Source organism: Mesoplodon bidens, assembly GCF_964165515.1.
Source record: "Mesoplodon bidens genome assembly, chromosome: 4".
NCBI classification, from domain to species: Eukaryota; Metazoa; Chordata; class Mammalia; order Artiodactyla; family Ziphiidae; genus Mesoplodon; species Mesoplodon bidens.
The window spans coordinates 159964310-159989739 of NC_138160.1; the positions used below are offsets into that span (position 1 = coordinate 159964310).

The 25430-nt window shown below is 37.6% G+C and overlaps 1 protein-coding gene and 1 pseudogene across 9 annotated transcripts in view; one reads left to right on the forward strand and one right to left on the reverse strand.

Annotated features, from left to right (window-relative positions):
• The window catches only part of FBXW11 (F-box and WD repeat domain containing 11), a 132982-nt gene that overhangs the window by 36998 nt on the left and 70554 nt on the right, over positions 1 to 25430 (forward strand). For 4 of the 8 annotated variants that reach the window (XM_081234050.1, XM_081234049.1, XM_081234048.1 and 1 more), the window contains exon 2: positions 739 to 840. The exons of the other annotated variants lie outside the window; for them this stretch is intronic. In XM_081234050.1, coding sequence (XP_081090176.1) covers positions 739 to 840 — 102 coding nt within the window. The remainder of the gene's footprint in view (positions 1 to 738; positions 841 to 25430) is intronic. 8 annotated transcript variants of the gene reach the window in all.
• On the reverse strand, positions 21012 to 23309 carry LOC308616637 (heterogeneous nuclear ribonucleoproteins A2/B1-like; annotated as a pseudogene). The gene has a single exon. The product of its transcript is annotated as a heterogeneous nuclear ribonucleoproteins A2/B1-like (transcript).

The following is a 25430-nucleotide window of genomic DNA, read 5'->3' on the forward strand; positions in this document are numbered from 1 at the left end:
TGCGTTTTTATCAGCTCTTTTATTTCCCATATCTGTCAATCAGCCTATCGCTTATCTTTCTTGTTCTTTTTGCCTTATGTCTCTAGGTCTCCTGTAATTTTATTTAGGGATATGCAAAACTGTACCCAGATGATAAAATTTCAGGTGATCAATGATAATAGAGGCATCATAGTCTTGTGGAATGAATGTGGGTTTTAACAGCAGCCATCAAGGTTTGAAATTCTGACTCTCCCCTCCTTTGCTGTTTGTCCTTGTGCAAATGACTTACCTCTGAGCCTCAGTTTCCTGACACTGTGGTGTGGGAATTAGAGAACACATTTAAAGGGCCTGGCACATGGTAGGTGATGTAATGATAGCAATTATAATTACATGACATAGACCAAAACCCATTACTTTTATGAAGTTAGAGTGACAATCTCACCATAATCTTGTTTTGCACTCAAACTTTACAGTTCCCTTTAGTGTTTTTCATTTAAACATTCTTTCTCTCCCTCTTGATTCTGTTCACTGTATCCTGAGGAGTTAGTGGTTGGCAGCAGAAACCTCCTTTCCGTAGGACAGAAAGTGGGCCCTCTCCCAAGGTTTCAGTAAGTTTTGTCGGACTACCACCCCTGACCTCCAAGCTGCCAAGGGTGCACCCCCTGCCCAACTAACATTCAAGTTGCCTGTGTGAAGGAGTGATTTGTTGCGGCCTCTAACTGCTTCTTCTTCTCTTCCTTCCTTTTTGTCATCCTGCAGTGTTCTGTGCCAAGGTCTTTGTGGCTAGGCTGCGCCAACCTGGTAGAGAGCATGTGCGCACTGAGTTGCCTGCAGAGCATGCCCAGTGTCAGATGTCTCCAGGTGCCTCTCTTCTTTCTTGTTGTAAATGTGTTTTTTACGTATACCATGAACATTTGTTGAAACTTGCAGTAGTGTGTTTAATCCAATGTTAAGTCTGCTAAATGTTCTGTGTAACCCTCTGCTTTCCTCCAGCCTGGGTGCCCCACATGGAGGAGTTCATGCCAGGAGGGGCCCTTCTGAGCAAACGGGTCTTTGGCTGGGCCCTGTTCTGCTCCTCTTTTTCTGCTCCTGCTTTTTATCCCCCCAACCCCCACCTTGAAGCTGTGATTCTCATGTTTAATAGCTGTGCATGTACCCAAACAACCTTGACATTTTCCATTTGGCTACTTTCAACAGTTCTTTGTTGAGTTGGGAGGATTTCATAATTCAAGTGGTGATTTTTCTATTTTGAAACTCATCTTTTTGGCTTGCTTTCTCTCCCTCCTTCCATAAAGGAGTGGAGAAAGAATCACTAATGGTACAAAGCCTCAAATTGAAGCTTATAAAGATCACAGCTTTATGCTGGCAATAACTATCAGTTTGGGCCACCTCCCACACCTGTCCTTAGGGTCCACCCAGTTTTCCAGGCCGAGGCTGGCAGAGAATTCCACAGATAAAAGTAAAACTCTTTTGGGGTGTGGGAGGGGTTGCTCCAGAAAAAAGCTATTAGCAGGAGTGCAGCTGGACTGACCTCACTTGTTGGGATGGATTGTAAGAGAGCCAAGGCAGAAAACATTGTGACTTTATTGGGGAAGCTCTGTTTAGAGAAAGCATGTATTTAATTTAGTATGGTTTCAGTAGCAGTATTCTGTTTTCATCACTGTATATTCCAGACAGTTTGATATATCTTTAAAAAGCAATATTGAATTCCTGGCATCCTGTTGAGACTGCCCTGTTTTAGGAAAACACTGTAGAATCAGGAAATGAATTAGAGGGTTATTATTGATGGTATGGGTGACTTTACTGTTCTCAAGGTTATCTTTCTATTCATGTTTACAGTCTTTAAATGGAGCTGGGGGGGCCAGGAAGGAGAAAAATTTCCTTCATATTGGGACCATGCTTTTTATTTACTTATGAGCAAACATTCTGAGCAGCATTGGTGTGGTTATTGATTCAGACTGCTTTCTTTAGAAAACTGCGCTGGAACCTCACTAACACAGTTAACTAGAGAGTGAATTTAATGTAAGATCCAGCTGTCTTAGGGTCAGTATAAAAAGTTGGGCTACAACTCTTAGGGTTCAGGGATTGGGTGTTCCAGCGATGCTGCAGGGTAATGTATGTTTATCCTGGGAAAAGCGGCTTCCCTGCATGTGATGTACCTTTAACAAAAACGTTCTTGCAATAGCAGACATTATTGCATGTGTTCTCCTTGGTGCTAAATAATGGATATTTGCATTATAGTAATAGTGTACATCTTTGTCTCTATTTCTCTGAAGATGCTTACTTGAACGTTACAGTTTGCTTTTTAGTGGACTGATCCAGTTTTTTTTTTTTCCAGAAATTTAAGCAGGCGAAGAATTGTAGTTGTTAATGAGGTCTGGACGAGCAGATTATTTTTATTGCATTCAGTTAAAAGTAATTGACCGATGGAAGACATTATTCAATATATTTTAGTAACAGTATTGTGAATTCTCTGGAGGTGGGGTGAGTGGGAGGAAATATGGGTTCCTACCTTGTTGAAAATGGAAACCCAAATGTGTTAAAAGTTCTTCTTTGACTCATCTCTCCCAGTGAAAATCATTTAAGAGAAAAAATGTAAACTTTGCCTTGATTGGACCTTGAAATAAGGTGAAATATTGAATGATATTCACTGAAATGTGAATGGAACAGATATTGTCTTCAGAGGTGTATTAGGTAGTTTCATTTACTTAGGTTTTCATTTTCTTTCTTTTTTTTTTTTTTTTTTTTGGCGGTACACGGGCCTCTCACTGCTGTGGCCTCTCCCGTTGCAGAGCACAGGCTCCGGACGCGCAGGCTCAGCGGCCATGGCTCATGGGCCCAGCCGCTCCGTGGCATGTGGGATCTTCCCGGACTGGGGCACGAACCCGTGTCCCCTGCATCGGCAGGCGGACTCTCAAGCACTGCGCCACCAGGGAAGCCCGGTTTTCATTTTCTTTAGTTTATGATAGAGTATGCAGCACAGTATACTGTGAAATATGTACTCAGCTGATTGGAATTAGCAAATCATTACTCTGTTTTGTTCCATTTGTGAATGGAAAGTAAACATATGTATATGAACCCAGAAGACTTCCTTTCTCTCTAGCCCTTGGTTTTACATATTATTTTAACACTAGTGTTTCTCCTCTCTACCTCCAGTATCCAAACAAGTGCTAAAACTTAGTGATTAAAATTTAATTTGGGTATGGGCTTTTTCAAAGAATGCCTGTTGTTTATATGCTACACCTTAGGTTTATCACAAAGATGACTTTTGCTTCACATTGCATGCCTCTCAGCAAGCCCATATTAAGAAGAGAAGGAACAGGCTACCCAAAGAGCCTGGTTGACTTTGCTGGGGCTCTGGAGTTGCATGAAAGGGTCTCCCTTAAAATTACCACATTGGACCCATGAACAGTTGCATCTTTAGCCAGTTAGCCTATCTATTGATATATGGCTGAATTAGTGTACCTTCTGAAAAGCAGGAGTAAAGATAGTACTGTAGTTCCCTTTAGGCATAGTTTCTGCCACCTGTGAGAGGGGAAAAGGAATAGTAAAGACTTAAAAAATAAAAATCACTCATTCACCTCATTAAAACTGTTAAAAAAATCGCCACCAGTTGTACTTGGGGCTTCACATATATTAGCTTTGTGACAACCCTATGAGATAGGTATTATTATTCCCGTTTTTTCAGATGTAGAAACTGGGTCTCAGAGGTGATATGTGTGATTGGACCCAAGTTAATCTTTACATATCTGTGAAGTGGTGGAGCTAGCATTTGAACCCAAGATTTGCATGATTCCAAAATTGGTTTTCTTTCCTCTACACTGGAATGCTACTATTTCTAGAGTTTTCCATTTTAGTTTTGTTTGTGAAAACTTTACTGTTGCGATATCCAGTGTGTGGCTTGTTTAGTCACTATCTGAAAATAAAAAAAGAAAACCTGCCAAATATCATAGTGGGGGAAATTGCATTCCCTTTGCCAAGCTGAGCCCTCCTGAATCCTAAAGCTAGCAAGTTTCCGGAGTGGCTTTTCTGAAAATTCGATTCCATGAATATTTACTGAACAGTTGGTATGTGCCAGGGCCTGTACTGGTGCTGGGTATATAAAAAGATGAGCAATACAGACTTGTTCCCTGCTCTCAAGCAACCCATTGTAGTAAGCAGACCTGTGAACAAAAATCTAGACTGAACCACAAATGAAGTCCCTGTATGTGTGTGTGTGTGTGTGTGTGTGTGTGAGAAGAAATTCTTAAGTTAGCCAAATACACACACACACACACACATACATGTAAATATACACACACATACATACATACTTTTAAAAAATGTGAAGCACTTTGGGCTTCCCTAGTGGCTCAGTAGTTAAGAATCCGCCTACCAATGCAGGGGACACGGGTTTGAGCCCTAGTCCAGGAAGATCCTACAAGCCGCAGAGCAGCTAGGCCCGTGCACCACAACTACTGAGCCTGCACTCTGGAGCTCGTGAGTCACAACTACCGAAGCCTGTGTGCCTAGAGCCCCTGCTCCGCAGCAAGAGAAGCCACTGCAATGAAGAGTAACCCCCACTCGCTGCAACTAGAGAAAACCCGTGTACAGCAATGAAGACCCAATGCAACCAAAAAAAAAAAAAAAAGTGAAACACTTTGAACTAGGACTAGCCCTCAACATTTTTTAGAACAGTTGAACTAGAATATCTTGTTGTCTCTGAACTAAGCTGAACTGAATCAATATTTTAGTTGGTTCAGATAACCAGATTCAACCAGTTGATTGTTACTGATTACATATAATCAAGAGTTCAGACCATGTACGTATGTATCATTTATATGATAATATAATTATCATATAGGTATCATATATATATGACTGTATATGTATTTATTTGTATATATGTATCATTAATTTTCCACCTTCTTTTTAAGTGTTGGGCCCTAGGTACTAGGTTATCTCATTTAATCCTTTATGGAGAAGTTATCTATCTTGGCTTTTTTGTATATGAAGTTATGGAATTGAATTGACTTGCCTAAGGTTACACATTTATTTAAGTGGCAGAACTAGGTTATGAACCTAGGTCTGGATAACTGCAAAGCCAGTGTTCTGGTCACCATGCTGTAGTGACCTTAACCTGGCAACTGCCATTTTTGGGTAGAAACAATTACCCTTTATTTATTTATTTACTTTTAAAATACATTTATCTATCTATCTATCTATGGCTGCGTTGGGTCTTCGTTGCTGCGTGCGGGCTTTCTCTAGTTGCGACGAGCAGGAGCTACTCTTCATTGCGGTGCGCGGGCTTCTCATTGCGGTGGCTTCTCTTGTTGTGGAGCATGGGCCCTAGAGTACGTGGGCTTCACTAGTTGTGGCACGCAGGCTCAGTAGTTGTGGCTCGCAGGGTCTAGAGCACAGGCCCAGTAGTTGTGGTGCACGAGCTTTAGTTGCTCCGCGGCATGTGGGATCTTCCCGGACCAGGGCTCGAAGCTGTGTCCCCTGCATTGACAGGCGGATTCTTAACCACTGCGCCACCAGGGAAGTTCCTCCTCTTTATTTTTAACATTAAAAAGTTGAAAGCTAATGCACCTGGAATGTAGAGGTTCCATGTAGTGAACTGACAAGTTTTCTTGGGAATGCCATTTGCAAGCTCTCAGTTGGGGAGAGTGTTAGTGATAAGGTTTTTTAAAGAGTTGGACTGATTGCTTGAAATGACAGCAGGGGTCATGTGAATCAAGTTTTAGTGCCTCTCACCTAGCTCCGTTGTGGATAGTGCTGGGCAGTTATTAATAGAACTTCTTGGCATCTGCCTTTCTTTCCTTTTCAATATATATAGTGAGCCACACTGGTTTGAGAACACTACAGTTGGAACTTAACAGCTACCAACGTAAGAGAATATTTTTTAGAGAAGGGAGATAGCTTGGTAGAAAGAATCCTGATTCTGGAGCAGAGAAACCTCAATTCTAGTCTTCTGCCTGATGCTTAATAGCTTTGTGACACTAGGCAAGTTACTTAATTTTCCTGACCCACGGTTTCCTCATCCTTTACGTGGAGATAGTTATATCTGTCTGTCTGAGGTAGAGGGGAGATAACAGGTACACCTTACCAATTGCTTGCTGTTGAGGAACGAAAATCCATTTCTTTCATTGCTTGCCCCTGGTTCCCTATTCAAGAAGAGGGAATTCCAGTCTTAGAGTCCAGGGCAAAATAAGAATAAGATAAAAGACTGGGTATATGATATGATATGGCCCCTGCTGTCAGGTGTTCTTGTTTTGTTAAGGGCTGTCTCCTAAGGTCACACATGGCTGTTCCAACTCAATGTCTCTGTCTATTTTTTAATGAGCGTTGGGGATTTATTATTTCTTGTTCATTATTCTGTTGCACTCTAAGGCCAATAATGTGAAGGCGTGGAGTAACCTTTCAGTGGTAGAGTGTTGTATTTTATGAACATTAAAAAATACCTTTTTTTCCCTGTATAAGAAAATTTACAAATATAGTTTCTTAAGAAAAAAAAAATCCACTGGTAACCTCACCACTCAGAGAGAACATTTCTTGCTGTTTTAAGGTCTGTCTTCCTCCTGCCTGTTGGGCAGGGAGGAATTCATCAAATTGTGCAGGTTCTCTTTGTTACTATGGTGATGAAAATGATTATAAGAATGGTGTTTTAATGTCCCATGGAACCCCAGAGTGTGACTTTGGAGTCACTAGAAGGATAATGCCTCTCTCACTTACTCACCTGGAACAGCTCTGGATTTATCTGTATTATATAGCTAAGATTTTATGTGAAAAATTCTGTGGAAATTTCTAAACACACAAAAAAGTAAAGCGATCCAGGCTTGAACAGTTTTCAAAATTATGCTATTCTTAGTCCAACTTTCTCTTTCTTGAACTTTGTTTTTTTCTGGGGCATTTTAAAACAAATCTAAGATAGCTTTTTAAAAAAGGAGTTTGACAAATCACTGTTTAATGTCAGCAAAAAAATATATATAAAAAAGTTTCAAAGAATAAAAAAATAGTACAACTGGTACCGAAGGTTGTAAAAGACATGTAAAGTTTCCTTTGAACCGAGGTCTCACTTCCCAAAGTATCACTTCTGAGTTTCCCATTATCCTTTAGACAGAAACTTAAAATCTTTCCATATCAGCATATAAAATCATATAAACCCTGTTCTTTTTTATGGATGCAATAATATTTCATCATACTGGCTTTATCATTTAAAAAATATATATATATCCTGTTCCCTATTAATGGAACTTTAGGCTTCAGTTTTTTTTTTCTGTTATGGCACTTTTCTAATTTCAGTGAACATATACCTTTAGGCTTGCCTGATTATGTCTGTAGAATAAATTCCTAGAAGTACAGTTGCTTGGTCAAGGAGTATCAGTGTTTTATTATCAAATTGTCTGTATACAGAAAAGTAATAATCTCTCCTTTCCATCCCCCCCCCCCGCAATAAATGTTAACACTTAATGTTGTCTACCATTGCATGTTTTGGTTTTTTGTTCATAGGATGATATGTAACCCAACAATTACAGGGATTTTCCCTCTTTATTTACTTGCAGTCATATTGCAGACATGTCCCCAGATTTTGTAAAGTCTAACTCTTTCACCAGTGGAAATTTCACCAACTTTTATCATCCATAGATTTGGGGGCAGTGAGGGTGAGGAGTACATTTTTTTTCTTTTCTCTTTGAATTATAATATATGTGTAGAAAGTACAGAAATCTTAACTGTATAGCTCAGTGATTTGTCACAAAATGGGCAGTGATTTATTTTGATAGGTGAGGCTAAATCGTTTTCATGGAGGGTGGACCAGTTTATAATCTAGTTTATTTCTGTAAGCTCTGGATATCATTTAAAAATGTTTAAGGTTTACTTTAAAAATATTATTAAAAATAACTTATACTTGTTCCAATTTAAACTAATAATAAAAAGTGACAAATAGTAACATGATGAATTAAGACTTTCTACCATCATTTAAAAATCACTGCATAATATTCCATTTAATATATATATTACTGATTTTAAGAAACCCTCCCTTCCTTGTCAAGACTGCTTCCAATTTTTGAGACATCCATGTTGAGTAGAACATCATTGTAGCTAAGTGTTTGTATACTTCTGTGATTATTTCTTTAGGTGAAAGAATGTGCACATTAAAACACTAGGTTTCTAAATTGTACTTTTGACAGGCTGGCTCAGATTATACTCCTAAAAGCAGCGGATGAGAGATTCCCTTTTTATATGCCTTAGCTGGCATTGGATAATTTAATTTTGTATTTTTTTACCATTCTGATAAATGAAAATGTTAAATACATATTTATTTATTGGCCATTTCTACTTCTTGTTTTATGAGTTAACTCTTCATACCTTTTCTCCATTTTTCTAAAATGACTTTAAAAATAATCTTAGTTGTAGGAATTCTTTATATATTAAATACAGTAACTCTGTCATTTATTGCAAGTGTTTTCCCTAGTTTGACATTTGCCTTTCAGTTTTGTTTATAATGCTTTGTGCTTTGAAGAAGATTTTGAAAGAAATTTTTACTTTTTATATAATCATACTTATTCTTTTTTCTTTTTTATTCAAGTATTTTTTATTCAAGTACAGTTGATTTATAATGTGTTAATTTCTGCTGTACAACAGAGTGACTCAGTTATACACATTTATACATTCTTTTTTATATTCTTTTACATTATGGTTTATCCCAAGATATTGAACATAGTTCCCTGTGCTATACAGTAGGACCTTGTTGTTTATCCATTCCGTATGTAGTAGTTTGCATCTGCCAGTCCCAAACTCTCAGTCCATCCCTCCCCCTTGGTAACCACAAGTCTGTTCTCTATGTCTGTGAGTCTGTTACTGTTTCATAGATAGATTCATTTGTGCCATATTTTAGATTCCACATGTAAGTGATATCGTATGGTATTTGTCTTTCTCTTCCTGACTTCACTTAGTATGATCATCTCTATGTCCATCCATGTTGCTGCTAATGGCATTATTTCGTTCTTCTTTATGGCTGAGTAGTATTCCATTGTATATATGTACCACATCTTCTTTATCCATTCATCTGTCGATGGACATTTAGGTTGTTTCCATGTCTTGGCTATTGCGAATAGTGCTGCTATGAACATAGGGGCACATGTATCTGTTTGAATTATAGTTTTGTCCAGGTATATGCCCAGGAGTGGGATCGCTGGATCATATGGTAACTCTATTTTTAGTTTTCTGAGGAACCTCCCATACTGTTTTCCACAGTGATTGCACCAACTTACATTCCCACCAACAGTGTAGGAGGGTTCCCTTTTCTCCACACCCTCTCCAGCATTTGTTATCTGTAGACTTTTTAACGATGGCCATTCTGACCGATGTGAGGTGGTACCTCATTGTAGTTTTGATTTGCATTTCTCTAATAATTAGCGATGTTGAGCATCTTTTCATGGGCCTGTTGGCCATCTGTAGTCATTCTTTTCCTTTACCATTCTTCTAGTGGTTTAGGGCTTTATGTTTTATATTTAAATGTTTCCGTTTCTCTGTAATTTATTTTGGTATATGCTATGAATCAGGGATCCACATTCTTTCTAAATGGCCACACTGTTTTCTGCATACTATTTACTGATCTAGCTTTTCCCCCATTGGTTTGAGATCATATGCTCATGTTTCATTTCCTTGTATCTGATGATGCCCACTCACAGAAATCTCTTTCAAGCTTTTGTTCTTCTTTACTTCTCTAGTATCATCATCAGTTATTAACCTCTTTAGGCTTGTCATGGTCCGCGGTGTATCATGCTGTCTTTCATACATACAATGCTGGTTTCAAAGTGTCCTGTTAATGATGATAAGCTTTGAAAGTTCAAAATTTCAAAGTGCCAAACAGAAAGATTCATTTTAGCATTTTTTCTAAAGAAGTGATGTTTCTTGTTTTTACTGTGAGTTGAAATTCTTGGGTATTTTTTTTAAGTGATTTCCATGTCATATTTTCTGAATATAGAGTGACTTGGTGATCTCAGAATTTGAAGCAACAAGTAAATTCATATTTTGGAGAAAGTTTTAATGATAGCACAATGACTGGCATATAGTATTAGCCCTCAAGAAATAGCACTTTATTAATTTCATTGATCATATACATATTTTTAGGCACTCAAGAAATCACATATATTTTCCATGGAAGAGAGCCTCTGCTATGGGAAAATGAAAACTATGCCTTGTTCTACTAACACTTTTAATTTGTGGTTTCCAAAACAGTGTGCATGGTGGATAAGGTAGTGTGCGTGTTGAGTAAGATTTAACAATATACGTAATTTGAGGAGAGGGAGGTGGGTAAATGGGATTCAGACCACATTAAAAAATGCATTTTTACTTTTTCAACAAAAATGACACAATATACCTCATACTACAGACTTTTATTTTATTGCTTGTAAGAATTCTGGTTTTATGTATTTCTGTTGATTTATTTTTATTGTTCTGCTTATGAAAGTACCACTTTTTCACTGCAAAAAGTTTGGACAGTAGAGAAGTATAAAGAAGAAATTAATCATTCAGCCATAATCTCACTTCATTTTAGTGCCCATTCATTGTTTTTTCTTCTTGACATTTTATTTTTATGTATGTGTGTATATGTGTATGTTTAGGTTAGTTTATAAATAGGCTTATACTCCATGTATACTGAATTATAACCCCATTTTTACCCATATGATTCACATTAGTAAACTTAGGTCTACATTTTTAATAAATAACTATGTAGAGTTTAATTGTCTGGATGTACAATAATTTAATCATTCTCCTACTGATGGACATTAAGGTTATTAAATTTTAGTCTATACTTATTTCTTAGGTTATATTATTCATTGGAGAAATTCTGAGTTAAAGGATATGAACTTTCTTAAGGCTTTTAAACATTGACCAAGGGCTTTCCTGGTGGCACAGTGGTTAAGAATCTGCCTGCCAATGCTGGGGACAAGGGTTTGAGCCCTGGCCTGGGAAGATCCCACATGCCGCGGAGCAACTAAGCCCGTGTGCCACAACTACTGACCCTGTGCTCTACAACTTGCGTGCCACAACTACGGAGCCCACATGCCACAACTACTGAAGCCCACGCGCCTAGAGCCCGCGCTCCGCAACAAGAGAAGTCACCGCAGTGAGAAGCCCGTGCTACGCAATGAAGAGTAGCCCCCTCGCTGCAACCAGAGAAAGCCCGTGCACAGCAACAAAGACCGAACGCGGCCAAAAATTAAAAAAATAAAAAATTAATTAATTAATTTTTAAAAACCCGAAGAAACATTGACCTATCCTCCACCAAAGAGGTTATTCTAATTTATATTATTCTCAGCATGTGATAGTATACTATCTCAGTATCATTATCTCAGTATATGATAGTACAAATAAATGCCCAGTGTACAAAACTGGAAAACATAGGAAAGCCCAAAGAATACATTAAAAAATCACACTTTGTTTATTCATTTGCTTATTCTTCAAGCAACAAATATTTATGATCCTCCTTCTGTGTACCAGGGATTATTGTAGGGGCTGGGAATACAAGAGTGCACAAAATATACAAAAAGCCACTCTGTCTTAGAACCTAAATTTTAGTGGGAAAAGAAAGAAAATAAGTAAAACACATGGTATTTTAGGTAGTAAGAAGTGCTATGGAGAAAGTGGGGGCGGGGGGTAGGGCACCCCAAGGGTTGGGGCTTTTATTCTGCATGAGATGGGAAGTCATTAGAGAATTTTGACGAGAGGTGTAATTTATCTGACTAATGTGTTAATAGGACCTCTGGCTGCTGTATAGATAATAGAATGAAGAGAGGAAGCAGGGGGACCAACTCTAAGGTTGACCAGTGTATTAGGGTTCTCCAGAGAGACAGAACCAGTAGTAGGTAGATAGATGGATAGATGGATAATTTAGAGAATTGGCTCACATGACTGTGGGGACTGGCAAATTTGAAATTTGTGTGGCAGAGAGGCAGAAATGCAGGCAAGATTTATCTTTTACAGTCTTGAGGCAGCATCTTTGCTCTTAAGGCCTTCAACTTACTACATGAGGCCCCACCTGCATTTTGGAGGGTAATCTGCTTTACTCAAAGTCTACTGATTATAAATGTTAATCACATCTACAAAATACCTTCACAGCAACATGTAGACTAAAGCTTGACCACACAACTGGCCAAGTTTGTTGTGGCCAAGCTGAAACATAAAATTAACCATTACAACTGTGACTGAAAAGAGGCCAGTCTTTGGAGTTAGGGATACAAATGGGAACAGAGGTAGTCCATGACCAAATGAAGAAAGAAAAGGTGAGTGTGACATTAGTAAAAATGATACCAGTCTTATCAAGCCAATATCATTTATATCACCAATATCTAATAACCATTTAGTCAGAGGTGATTTGGACTTCGGAGTCCATGGTATGGGAAGATAAAAATATGATATGTGTCTACTTGCAATAATGAAATGCTTCAGTAATGATTCTTCATAAAGAGTCACTCAGTACATAGTACTCATTTTGTGGAAGAACCATAAGTGTGTAGGGAACTCACAGTTAACACTTAACGCTAGACACATTACTAAGCCCTTTCCCATATATTGTCTTTTTTAATCCTCTGAACAAATTTTACGAACTAGGTTTTGTTATGTCTGTTTTATACATGAGGAAACTGAGAAAGAAAGCTTGCGACTTGCCTAAGGGCACACACCTACTAAGTGGCAAAGCCAGGATTTAAGCCTAGTCTCTCTGGTTCCAATACACCTTATTGCCTCGTAAAGTAGAAACTATTTTCATAGAGACGATTATCTGTATTTTAAGTTGTAAATAAGGTTTTCTAGGACAATTACGCAATAGGAATGCTATTTATGTTGTTACACCAGTAGCATACATGATCAAATATCTCTTCTTTAGAGGCCTTCTCTGGCCACCCAATCTAAAATAGCTTCCTGCTTTTCACTCTGTTCCTTTGCCCTACTTTATTTTTTCTTCAGAACACTTAGCACTGCCTGAAATTACATTCCATGTTTGTTTTTTTTCCTCCTGTCTGTTGTGTTTTTCCCCCATCAGAATCCCAAGTTCCATGAGAAAAGGGTCAGTCATGTCTTACTGTTCACTGAATGACAAATTCACCTGTTTCTAAAATAGTTCCTGGACAGACAGAATAAACTGGAGTGTGAAGGAATGCCTGTCTCTAAGCTTCGTTGGGATTATATGGGGTAGTGGTATTTGCTGTCATAGCCAGAACTACTTTCGACTTAATTCTCTGAGTTCTTTGAATCCAGGTATTCAAGTGAGTTGAAGGGAGTTCCTTGAGCAAAGATTGATTTTTCTTTGAAGGATAGCTTATTGTATTGTGGTTGTTTTGCTTAAAAAATCTTTTCTGATTATAAAAACAGTACATGCATATTGTAGAATGTTGGGATAAAAGTGGAAAGAAAAATGAGAATAATCCTCAATTTAGGGAGTGCCATTCTTAGTATTTTGGCATATTGTCTTTGAGTTTTTAATCTTTGCATATGCTTTACGTAGTTGAGAATTACATATATATGATTATATATATAACTTTATATGCTTTATTTTACTTTACATGCTTTGTACACTTATTCAGAATTATTGGGTTAATGTTTTCCTATCATTAAAAATTTCTCATAATTTGAAATTACCATACTTCATGAACAGCCCATAATTTAACATTTTTCTGGGTGCTTAAACTCTTCACTTTTAATTATTAAAAACGTATCTCCATCTTTTTGCATAATTCTTTGCTGTCATTTTCAATTACTTAGGATATATTCCTAGGAGATGTACTGTATGTATCCTGTCAAATTGTTTTCCAGAGGGTTTGCATATCATTGTACCCTCACTGGGATTGAACATTATTATTCTAAAAAAATTTAACAAGGCTGATTTGTGTGATTCAGTAGAATACTCTAAATTCACAGGCCTCTTCACAAATGGCAGCTCTCCTCTCTGAGCAATTTGAGTATAAGTTGAGTCAGCTAAGGCATGGCCTACTAAAATAAGATCTAATAATACTGGATATGCTTGGCCAAGAATTAAGGACTTGAGAGACATTTTCCAACATGTGCCTTCTTACTGAATTGCCTGGGTGCTCTGACTAGAATTCAAAATCGAGATTATTCAGTTTAGATGAGGTTATTCAGAAAATACAGAAAGTATAGAATCACCCATAACACATTTTGTACATTTTTACTGATTGCCTGCTGTGTGCCATGCACTGTGCTATGACCCGGTAGTACAAAGAACCAGCTGCCAATCTTTGTAGATAGACGGCATATGAAAACTGTTTACCCCAGTAAAGGAAGGTTCTTTCTACCGCATTCTCCCTTTAGAAAACCAGGAGTCGCTTACTGAAGTCCTTGTAAAATCTCTTATATTATAGCATGCTTCCATCTTTTTAAATTCGGAGTAAAAAGCAAATGTTAAATCCTTCATCTATAAGACAACAGGAAATGAAAAATTAAGGATTAGAGTAATGGTAACCAGAAGAAACCATCACCTAATTAATTTCAAAGTAAAAACTTTGCCAGAAGAAACATCGCCCAGAGGGATCTGGTAGAGTTCACAGGAAAGAGATGGTTGGATGAATCCCTAACTGTCAACTAGTAGTGAATGGCTTGGGGAAGACACTGAGCCTGTAGTGTCCTCAGTCAGTACTGGTTTGAGATGTTTACTCAAATCATCCGACAGTGATGGTGACAAAGGCACAAAACATGTCAGCACAGTTTTTTTCCTGGGGTTATGATCCCACAGTTTGAAGTGTTGGGTATTAGTTATTGCAAACCAGCCACTGAAAGATTTATTTTTATTGATTTTGAGACAGTCTTGAGCTCAATTGTAAGTACAGTACTAAGAACTTTTTGTTTCTCAAACTATGTGAAAGTAAAGCTGACTGAATGCTCCGTCATGTTCTAGTGTTTTAGTGTATATTTCTTACAAAGGAAGATGTTCTACGTAATCATAATATGAGAATCAAACCAGTAAATTAACATTGGATACATTACTGCCATCCAGTCCTCAGTCTCTTGAGCTTCATCAAAGGTCCAATAATGTCCTTTGTAGCACAGGTATCCAGTTCAGAATGATAAGCCGCCTTTAGTTGTCATACTTCTTTAGTTTCTTTCAATCTGGAACAGTTTCTCCGGCTTTCGTGGACTTCTGTGACCTTGGCACTTTTGAAGATTACAGGTCAGTTATTTTGTAGTATGTCTGTCAATGTAGGTTTGTCTGTTTCCTTATGATTAAATTTAGTTTATACATCTTTGAAAGGAATATCACAGAAGTGATGCTGTGTTCTTTATCTTTGCATCTTATTAGGTAGTACACGATTTTGATTTCTCTTGTTACTAATGGTGGTCATCTTGATTATTTGAGAAAGGTGGTATCCAGGAGCTTTCTTCACTCTAAAGTTACCCTTTTTCTCTCTGTAATTAAGTATTTTGTGGAGAGGTACTTTGAAACTCTATAAATGTCCTCTTTTCATTAGAATTTAAGTTTATTCACTTATAGACTTGTGGTTTCTTATTTTTTTCAGTGGGTTATAATCTGTTATTATGATTATGTATTTTGATGGTCAGATTGTTCAAAGCTTGGCCATTGCATGCCCTTTCAAGCTGGGTCCTGTATCCTTTTGATCTGTCCTCATAATTCTTTAAGCACTTCTTGCTTTCTGGGGCAAAAAAAAATTTTCCAGGCTCATCTTGTATTTTCCCATAGTCAGCCCTGGAATTAGTCAATTCTGTAAGGAACCTTGGTTTCTTTTTGTGAAGAATGGTATTTAGATCTGGTTGGTAAGTGTGCTTAGTGCTATTGGTATGTCACTGCTTCTATAGGCTCTCTCAGCCAACAGTGTTAGGTAATATATGTATAATTTTGTCTCTGTGAAAAAAGCTCCCTTCTTTTCTGTGTATTAAAAAACCATGAGTTCACGGTGATAGTTCTAGTCCAGTCTTAGAGATTTCATTGTAGTTTTCTAAGATAGCCCTTTTCATATTTGTAACTCCCTTCTCTAACAGTGAGAAACAATGACTCCTGTTTTCCACAGTATATTTACTCACTTGCTCAGTTCTAGAATGCATATTCAGTAGTTTTAGAATTGCTTACCTATATCACTGAAAAATAACCATACTGAATATTTCTTTACAATTAACTTTTGGTTTTGGCTTTATATTCTAACTGCTGAGTTCCAGAGTCACTTGGGTTAATTTTTTCCTCACCATTAAGTATGATTATGTTATTCAATTGAAATGTATTTAGGTTCGTTTGTTTCTGTTGATATTCCATCTCTCTCTCCCAATCGTTGTTGATTTTATTTTTTTGAGTATATAAAGCATGTATTGCGGTTCTAAGAGTAAAAACAATACAGAAAGGTCATCCTTTCTCTCCTGTTCCCATTCCTCTGTTCTTTCCATCCTGTTTCCATTGGGTAACCAATTTTTTTAGTTTCTGGTTTATCCTTCCTGGGTTTCTTTATTTCCTAAGGAACAGGTACCCACATGTATATTTTCTTATTTCTGTTTATTTCTTATACAAAGGTTAGTATATAGGTAGATACTATTTTGCACTTTGCTTTTTTCACCTGAAAATGTACCCTGAAAATTACTCTGTATTAGCCCATAGAGGCCTTTCTTATTCTTGCATAAGGCTGCATACTGTGTGTTGATACACCATAGTATATTCGGCTAGGATCTTACCTATGAGCATGCAGGTTGTTTTGTTTTTGTTTTTTTTTTTTAAATTACAAACAGGGCTCCAGTGCCTATGTTTATCTTGTGCATATGTGTTTTCATAGTATTTAATTATAGTGTATCTTCAGGGAAAATTCCTAGAAACGTGTTATTGGATCAAAAGGGATGAATTGGGAAATTGGGATTGACATATATACACTAATATGTATAAAAAAGATAACTAGTAAGAACCTGCTGTATAAAAAATAAATAAATAAAATTAAAAGAAACCCCCCCAAAACCAAAAACAAGCAAACAAAAAAAAAGGTTGATACAGGATCAAAGGTAATGCCGGATCCAAACGTCAAGCTACTTATGTAGTTTTGTTAGATATTGCCAAATTCTCCTCCAGAAGGGTTGTACACATTTGCCTTCCCACCAGAAGTATATGAGAGTGCCTGTTTCCTTACTCTTTTACTGACAGAATGTCTTGTCATACTTGTGAATATTTGCCAGTGTTAGGTGAGAAATGTATAGCTTTAATTTGCATCTCTTTAATTATGAGTAAGTCTAAACATCTTTTCTTATTTAAGGGTTGTTTTTATATCTTTTAAAAAGTCTGTCCATGTCCTTTCCTCATTTTCCTTTTGGGATTTTGGTAATTTTTATCCCCCTCAATTTAAAAGAAAAATTTAGGTATATAAGTCCTTTTACCTGTGACATACGTTGTAAATATTTTTTCCAGTGTTCTAATTTTATCTTTTTCCAAATGGCTGACCAGTTGTCCCAGCACTTATTAAAAAGTTTTGCAGTTTAGCAAATGCAAACTAATATAGAATGCATAAACAACAAGGTCCTACTGTATAGCACAGGGAACTCTATTCAATATCCTATGATTAAACCATAATGGAAAAGAATATAAAAAAGAATGTATTACATATGTATAACTGAATCACTGCGGTACAGCAGAAACCAACACAATATTGAAGTTCCCTAGTGATTTGAGAAGCCACTTTTATCATGTACTAAATTTCCATATGTACCTGGGTCTATTTCTGAACATTCTATTCCATTAGGCCAGGATGTGGCAAACTATGGCCCTCTGGCCAAACCCAGCCCTATTTTTGTAAGTAATGTTATATTGGATCACAGCCCCACTCGTTTATTTACTTATCATCTATGGCTGCCTTTGTGCTACAACAGAAGAGTCAAGTAGTTGTGAAAGAAACTGTGAGGCTTGCAAAGCTTGAAATATTCACCTCTCATCCTTTACAGAAGCTTGCTGACCCCTACATCAGAGTAATTATCTATGCATATGCCACAAAAGAACCTTGTTTTTAACTAGAGAGACTTATAGTATGTTTAAATGTCTGGTGGGGCTAATCGCACCTTGTAGCTTTTCTTTTTGCATGTTGTTTTCTGAGTATTCTTATAAGTTTTTCCACATGAATTTGAGTACCAACTTGTCTGGCTCCACAAGAAGCTTTTTATGTGATACTGGGGTGTTTTAAAATTATAAATTAGGGTGAACTGTTCTCTTTATAATGTTGAGTTGTCTTATCCAAGAACTAATTTTGAAGAAAAGAATAGAGAAACTTATCAAAGAACCAAGCCACAAAAATGCATCAGACCAACATGGTTTCACAGGGGAATTCTACCAAATCTTCAAAGCATGTGTAGGCCAGAAGCTTCATAAATTGCTTCATAGCATTGATTTTGAAAGAAAACAGTTCTTCTGGGGGGAGTTATTTCTAGTTTTATATCTTTTGATCAGAGGCCATTATTATCTGATTTTTTTTCTTTTGTAGAACTAATTTCTTTGTAATCAAATATATGATGAGTCTTCATAAATTTTTCATGTGTGCCTGAAAAACAGATTAGTCTCTATTTACAGGGTGTAAAGTTTGATATCGCTAATATTTGCTGTACCTTCTTGACTATGTTTATTCTTCTGAACTTTATTTTTTGGTCCTCTTGATCTGCTTTCTATTGGGAGTAGTGTGTGTTAGTGTGTTTTTAATCCATGTCTCTTTGCATATCTTTTAGTTTCTTTTCATGGTGCGTTGTTTTCTTTGCTCTTTTATTTTTGAAATTTCTATTTAAACTTAGGTGTATATTTTTCTTCTATTGACTACCCTTTACTTACAACTTTTAAAATGCTTGTAATTCTTGGGATTTTATTTAATATTTTATTAACAAGTTTATCCTTTTAATGGAATTCTTTAACTGCCACCTGTTCACTATACAACAGTCAGGACTTGTTCTTTCCTCTTCTGATCCCTTCTTCTTTTAAGCTGCATTATTTCTACTTTTCAGAATGTATCACATATTCTTCAACTCTCATCATCTCCATCTTTGTTTTATTCTTATATCCATACTGTAATTATTTTAAAATGTTTACCATTAATCTTTTTGCTAAAGTGTTCTGAGTCATCTCTTGGTTGCTCAAGGATACAGAATTCCCTGACCTGTTACCTGTTTGAAACTATTTTCCTGTTGTCTTTGGTTAGAAAATCTTTACCTTACACTTTCTTTTCTACAGTTTTTGGAAAATGCTGTTCCACTGATATGTTGCTTGGTACATTGTTTTTAAGATATTTGATGCCAGTCTAATTCATGCTCTTTCTCTTGTAAGTTTTCTTTTAATTAAAAAAATTTTTGGACTGGAGACTGAGAAATCTTTTCTTTATCTTAAAGTCTAATAATTTTACTAGGGTATCTCTAGGAGTTTAATCCTGTGGGCCAATTTTCCCTAGTATCTGGAGACCCTGTTAACATGCAGTTCAGATTTCCTTTTATTTCTGGGAAGTTTTCTTGAATTATAGTGTTACTGAAACAAACTTGGGTCCACCCACCTGCACGCAGTAAAGCCAGTCTGTTGACACCAGGTTATGGTGAAAGAAAGTGCAGCGTTTATTGCAGGGCACGAAGCAAGGAGTCCAGGACAGCTAGTAGTCAAAACACCTGAACTCCCCAGTGGGTTTCAGGAAAACCCTTTTAAAGGCAAGGTGAGGGAGAGGAGTCCCAGGGTATGTGGTCAGCTCATGCATAGTTCTTTGGTTGATGGTGAGGTAACAGGGCCGTGTCATAGGGGTGAACATTATCAGTTCTTAGCCTCTAGTAGGCCTGTGGGGGCTGTGTGCTCATGGTCAGCAAGTAGGTAACGTTTTCCATTTGGTGGGCGTTTTAACATCTGTAAGACAGCTCAGGAAATGATACTAGTATCTAGGTACTTGAGACAGAGGCTAAAGCAGGGGATATTGGGGAGGGGTCTGTCCCTGAAAGGTTTCCTCTTTTTCTTCCATTTCAGCTACCTCTCTGTCCTGTTTTGTTTCTTTCTTTATCTCACTTTCATTCTCTTAGATTATTTTCCTGCTTTTCTTTAATGCCTATTATTATATTTTTCATTTGAATTTATCATTTTGGGAGCATTGTAATTTACTTTCATTTCTATTATAATCTTGTTTTTATTCCTTTACTGAGTTAAATCTTGTTTCATTTCTTTCTGCTTTTGGTATGTTTTCCTTCTTGAGTTTTGACTTTCTGATTCAAGGCATTTAAAAAATAACATCAAATATTTGTTTAAGCATATTGAGTTCAGTTTGGAGTACTCTTTTCAGGCACATTCTATAAGCGCAGTATGCCATAATGCACTAAGGCATACGTAGTATATAATAAATTTACTTTTCTTATGTATAACTAGAATGATAGTATCTATGTACTATCCTTAGGAAAATTAAGTGAACAATTACCAAAATCACTCTTAGTAGGGCTTAATTATCTTGTAGAACCCCAGTTAGGAAAGACTGATTTGAAGTTTTCATTTTCTTCCACCCCTCCCTGTCTTTTCTTCTTTTATGTGTGGGGATTTCATTAGCTGAATTTTCTTGTGTGTGTAGATGAAGATTTGCTCATGTCACTACATTTTGGGGGGCAGGACTGGCAGTTTGAGGTTAATTTTATGAGTCCTAGTTTAAGAACATCTTCTGTCAGTGTAACAAAACATAGTTTCAGGGCTTCCCTGGTGGCGCAGTGGTTGGGGGTCCGCCTGCCGATGCAGGGGACACGGGTTCGTGCCCGGGTCCGAGAGGATCCCACGTGCCGCGGAGCGGCTGGGCCTGTGGGCCATGGCCGCTGACCTGCGCTCCGCAGCAGGAGAGGCAACAACGGTGAGAGGTCCACGTACCGCAAAAAAAAAAAAAAACATAGTTTCTTTCTTCCTTTTTTGTTTTTTGACTGCACCACACAGCACGTGGGATCTTATTTCCCAGACGAGGGATCGAACTCGCGTCCCCTTCAGTGGAAGCACGGAGTCTTAACCACTGGACTGCCAGGGAAGTCCCCCCCCCCAAAAAAAAACATAGTTTCTTTACTGGATGTCTTGTTTTGGGGTGGGGAGCAGGAGATTGAGGAGGAAGGGCTTTGCATCCTTTGAATGTTTCAAAAAATTCTTTAATCTTGCAGGATCTTAAAATCTCTCCCCTGCCATTTCTTCTTCCCTTAATTGTGTGGTTTCCAAAAGACAACTGGCTTTTCCTTTCCTTTTTTTTTTTAATTAATAAACTTAATTTTTTAGAGCAGTTTTATCCTGAAACTGAGTGGAAAGTATAGACAGTTCCCAGTTCCCATATCTCTCTCTTTTTTTTTCCTTTAGAATTATTTTATTAAATCATAAATGTACAACAGCTTTTACACACGGACTTAAATTTTTTTAAAGTGTAAATGTTATGTCTTATTACACCATGATCCTGGCTAGTAGCTTTTCAAAACATTGAGAAAAATCTTTAAAAAGGTTTCACATGTCACCTGAAACTTACAGATTTAACATTATCAAAGAAGGAATGCTTCTACACTCTTACAAAGACCACTAGAAAGAAACAACAATTAAAAAGCTAAGAAACTGTCTCAAAGGCTTTTTTTTTTTTTTAACAGTCCTTCCTCTACAGTAAGGTAATGTTATTAAATAATCCAGTCCATTCACAAAATGGTTCTCTGCATCTGCTCTGGTGTCTTCTGCCATATCACTGCATATTTATGCATGACTGAGATAAGAGTTTCCTTAACATTGTTACTTCGGTAACCTGAAGCTGCTCTGTTACCTCTGGGCTCTCATCCTCTCTGATTTATACAGTGAAGCCCATGGTAAATAGGAAGAAGCTCAATATTGGCTTCTCCCTCCATAACCCCCACTTCCTCCACTGCCTCCTGGACCATAGTTTCCTCCACCATATGGTCCCCCATGTTCCTGCTACCACCAGAGTCTCAACTCTTCTTAGTTAGAAGGTTGCTGGTTATAATTTCCACTTCCATAATTTCCTCCTCTGTAGTTGTCATAACCACCTCCATAGCCCCCACCCTGGTTGCCATATCCAGGTCCTCCACCACCATATCCTCCTCTTCCTCCCCCATAATCAGGGCTACCTCCAAAATTGCCACCTCCAGGCCCTCCTCAATACCCATTATAGCCATCCCCAAATCCATGACCGCTTCCATATCCATCAGATCCTCCTCTGAAGTTACTTCCTGGTCCTGGTCCAAAATTTCCACCACCACCACCACGAGAATCTCCAAAACCAAAGTGGCCTACTCTTCCACTTCTAGAACTTTGGACTTCCTGCATTTCTTGTCTAGACAAAGCCTTTCTTACTTCTGCATTATGACCATTGATAGTATGGTATTTCTGCAACACAGTCTTATCCACAGGATCACGGTCATCAAAAGTAACAAACCCAAGGCCTCTTTTCTTTCCAGACTGCCTATCAGTAATTATCTCAGTGGTCTCAATTTTTCCATATTCCTCAAAGTAATCTCTAAGTCGATGTTCCTCAGTATCTTCTTTAATTCCACCTACAGATAGCTTCTTCACAGTGACATGAGCCCCTGGCTTTCCAGAGTCCTCTCTTGCAACAGCACGTTTTGGCTCAACTACTCTCCCATCAGTTGAATGAGGTCTTGCAGCCATGGTGGCATCAACCTCAGCCATGGATGAAAAAGTTACAAAACCAAATCCTCTTGATCTTTTGCTTGCAGGATCGCTCATTGCCACACAGTCTGTAAGTTTTCCCCATGGCTCGTAGTAGTTCCTCAGACTTTCTTCTGTAGTTTCAAAGCTCAAGCCACAATAAAGAGTTCACGGAATTGCTCCTTTTCTCTCTCCATCGCGGACTCAGTTGCTTCAGCCCGATTGGCCGCAGCCGAGCGAGATGAGAGAGATCTCTGCGGGCGAGCATGAACCGGACTCGTCCTGGCGCTGTAGTGAGAACTGCCGCCGCTCGGGAAACAGCACCGCTGGGAGCACCTCCACTCGTGACCCGGCGCTGCTGCCACTGCCGCTTGAGCCGCTGCCGCCACTTTTCTAGAACCTTGCCCCTGACTAACGCATCTTCCCTACCTCAGGCTGTTGCGTACCCATATATCTCTTGTCCTTACACAGGCGCAACCTCCCCCACTATTGACATCCTGCACCCGAGTGGTATATTTGTTACAATCCATGGACCTACATCATCATCGGTTTTGACACATGTATAACGTGAATCTGCCATTATAGTGTCATACAGAATAGTTGCACTGCCCTAAAAATCCTCTGTGCCCTGCCTATTCTTCCCTCTCTCCTCCTGACCCCTGGCAACCACTATTATTTTTACTGTCTCCATAGTTTTACCTTTTCCAGAATGTCATATAACGGGAATCATATAGTGTGTAGCCATTTCACATTGGCTTTTTTCACTTAGTAATGCTTATCTGAGTTTCCTTCATGTCTTTTTATGGCTTGAAAGCTCCTTTCTGTTTAGTGCCAAATAATATTTCATTGTCTGGCTATATCACAGTTTATCCATTCACCTACAGAAGGACATCCTGGTTGCTTCCAAATTTTGGCTATTATCAATAAAGCCGCTATAAACATCACTGAGCAGGTTTTTGTGTGGACATAAGTTTTCAATTTATTTGGGTAAATACCGAAAAGCGTGATTGCTGGATCAGATAAGAGTATGTTTAGTTTTGTAAGAAACTGCTGAATTTCCAAAGTAGCTGTACCATTTTGCATTCCCGTTAGTAGTGAATGAGAATTCCTGTGGCTCCATATCCTCACCAGCATTTGGTGTTGTCCATGTTTTGTATTTTGGCCATTCTGATAGGTGTGTAGTGGTATCTCATTGTTTTAATTTGATATATGATGACCTATGATGTGAACATCTTTTCATATGCTTACTGCCATTTGTATATATTCTTTGGTGAGGTGTCTGTTCATGTCTTGCCCATTTTAAAATTTGCATTGTTCATCTTATTAAGTTTTAAGGGTTTTTTTTTTGTATTATTTTGGCTAACAGTCCTTTAGATGATTTGTCTTTTGAAAATATTTTCTTCAAGTCTGTGGCTTCTCTCTCTCTCTTTTTTTTTCATTCTCTTTTGATACTGTCTTTCACAGAGCAGAAGTTTTTAATTTTAATGAAGTCCAGCTTATCAATTATTTCTTTCATGGACTGTGCCTTTGGTGTTGTATCTAAAAAGTCATCACTATACCCAAGGTCACCTAAATTTTCTCCTATGTTATTCCAGTACCATTTGTTGACAAGATTATCTTTGCTCCATTGTATTGCCTTTGCTTCTCTGTCAAAGATCAGCTGATTATATGGGTCTGTTTCTGGGCTCTCTCTTCTGTTTTCTTGATCTGTTTGTCTGTTCTTTCAGCAGTACCACACACTATCTTGATTAGTGTTACTTTATAGTAATTCCTGAAGTTAGGAAGTGTCAGTTCTTTGACTTTCTTCTGTTCCTTTAACATTGTGTTCTCTATTCTAGATCTTTTATCTCTTCATATAAACTTGAGAATTAGCTTGTTTGAGAGTCATAAAATAACTTGCTGGAATTTTGATTGGGATTGCATTGAATATTTAGATCAAGGTGGGAAGAACTGACATCTTGACAATAATGAGTCTTACCATCTATGAACATGGAATATCTCCTTTATTTCGTTCTTTAATATCTTTCGTTAGAGTTTTATAGTTTTCCTCGTATAGATCTTACACATATTTTGTTAACTTTATACCTAAATACTTCATTTTGGTGGGGTCCTAATGTAAATGGTAATGTATTCTTAATTTTAAATTCCACTTGTTCATTGCTGGTATATATGAAATGTGATTGACTTTATATTAACCTTGCATCCTGCAACCTTGCTACAATTGATTACTAGTTCCAGGAGTTTGGGGGTCATTTTTTTGTTTGTTTTTTCTACATAGATGATGATGGCATCTGTGAACAAAGATAGTTTTCTTCCTTCCCAATATGTATTCTTTTTATTTCCTTGTTGTGTCATATTGCATTAGCTAGGACTCCCACTACAATGCTGAAAAACAGTGATGAGAGGGGACATCCTTGCATTGTTCCTTAGCATGAAAACTTCAAGTTTTTTACCATTAGGTATGATGTCAACTATGGGTTTTTTGTAGATGTTCTTTATCAAGTTGAAGTGCTCCCTCCATTTGCCTTTCCTTTTACACTCTTTTTCCTTAAAGAGTGGTGCCTGGAAGACTATTTCTTTGCATCTCGAATCCTCTTTTGAGTCCCAAATTTGTAATCAACTCTGACCTATCAAAACTCTTTCTCAGTATTTTCACACTTAATGGGATTTTATTTCAGTCTTCAGTCTGCTGCATGTTTTCCTCTTTTTTTTCTTTTGCACAGTTGTCCTGGACTACCCTTGCTCTTCATGAAGGCTTATGGTAGGAACATATGGGCATCCTAGGATCTAAGTATTTCTTTTTCTACTTATTTTCTATTCCTTCTACTTATGCTGAGGG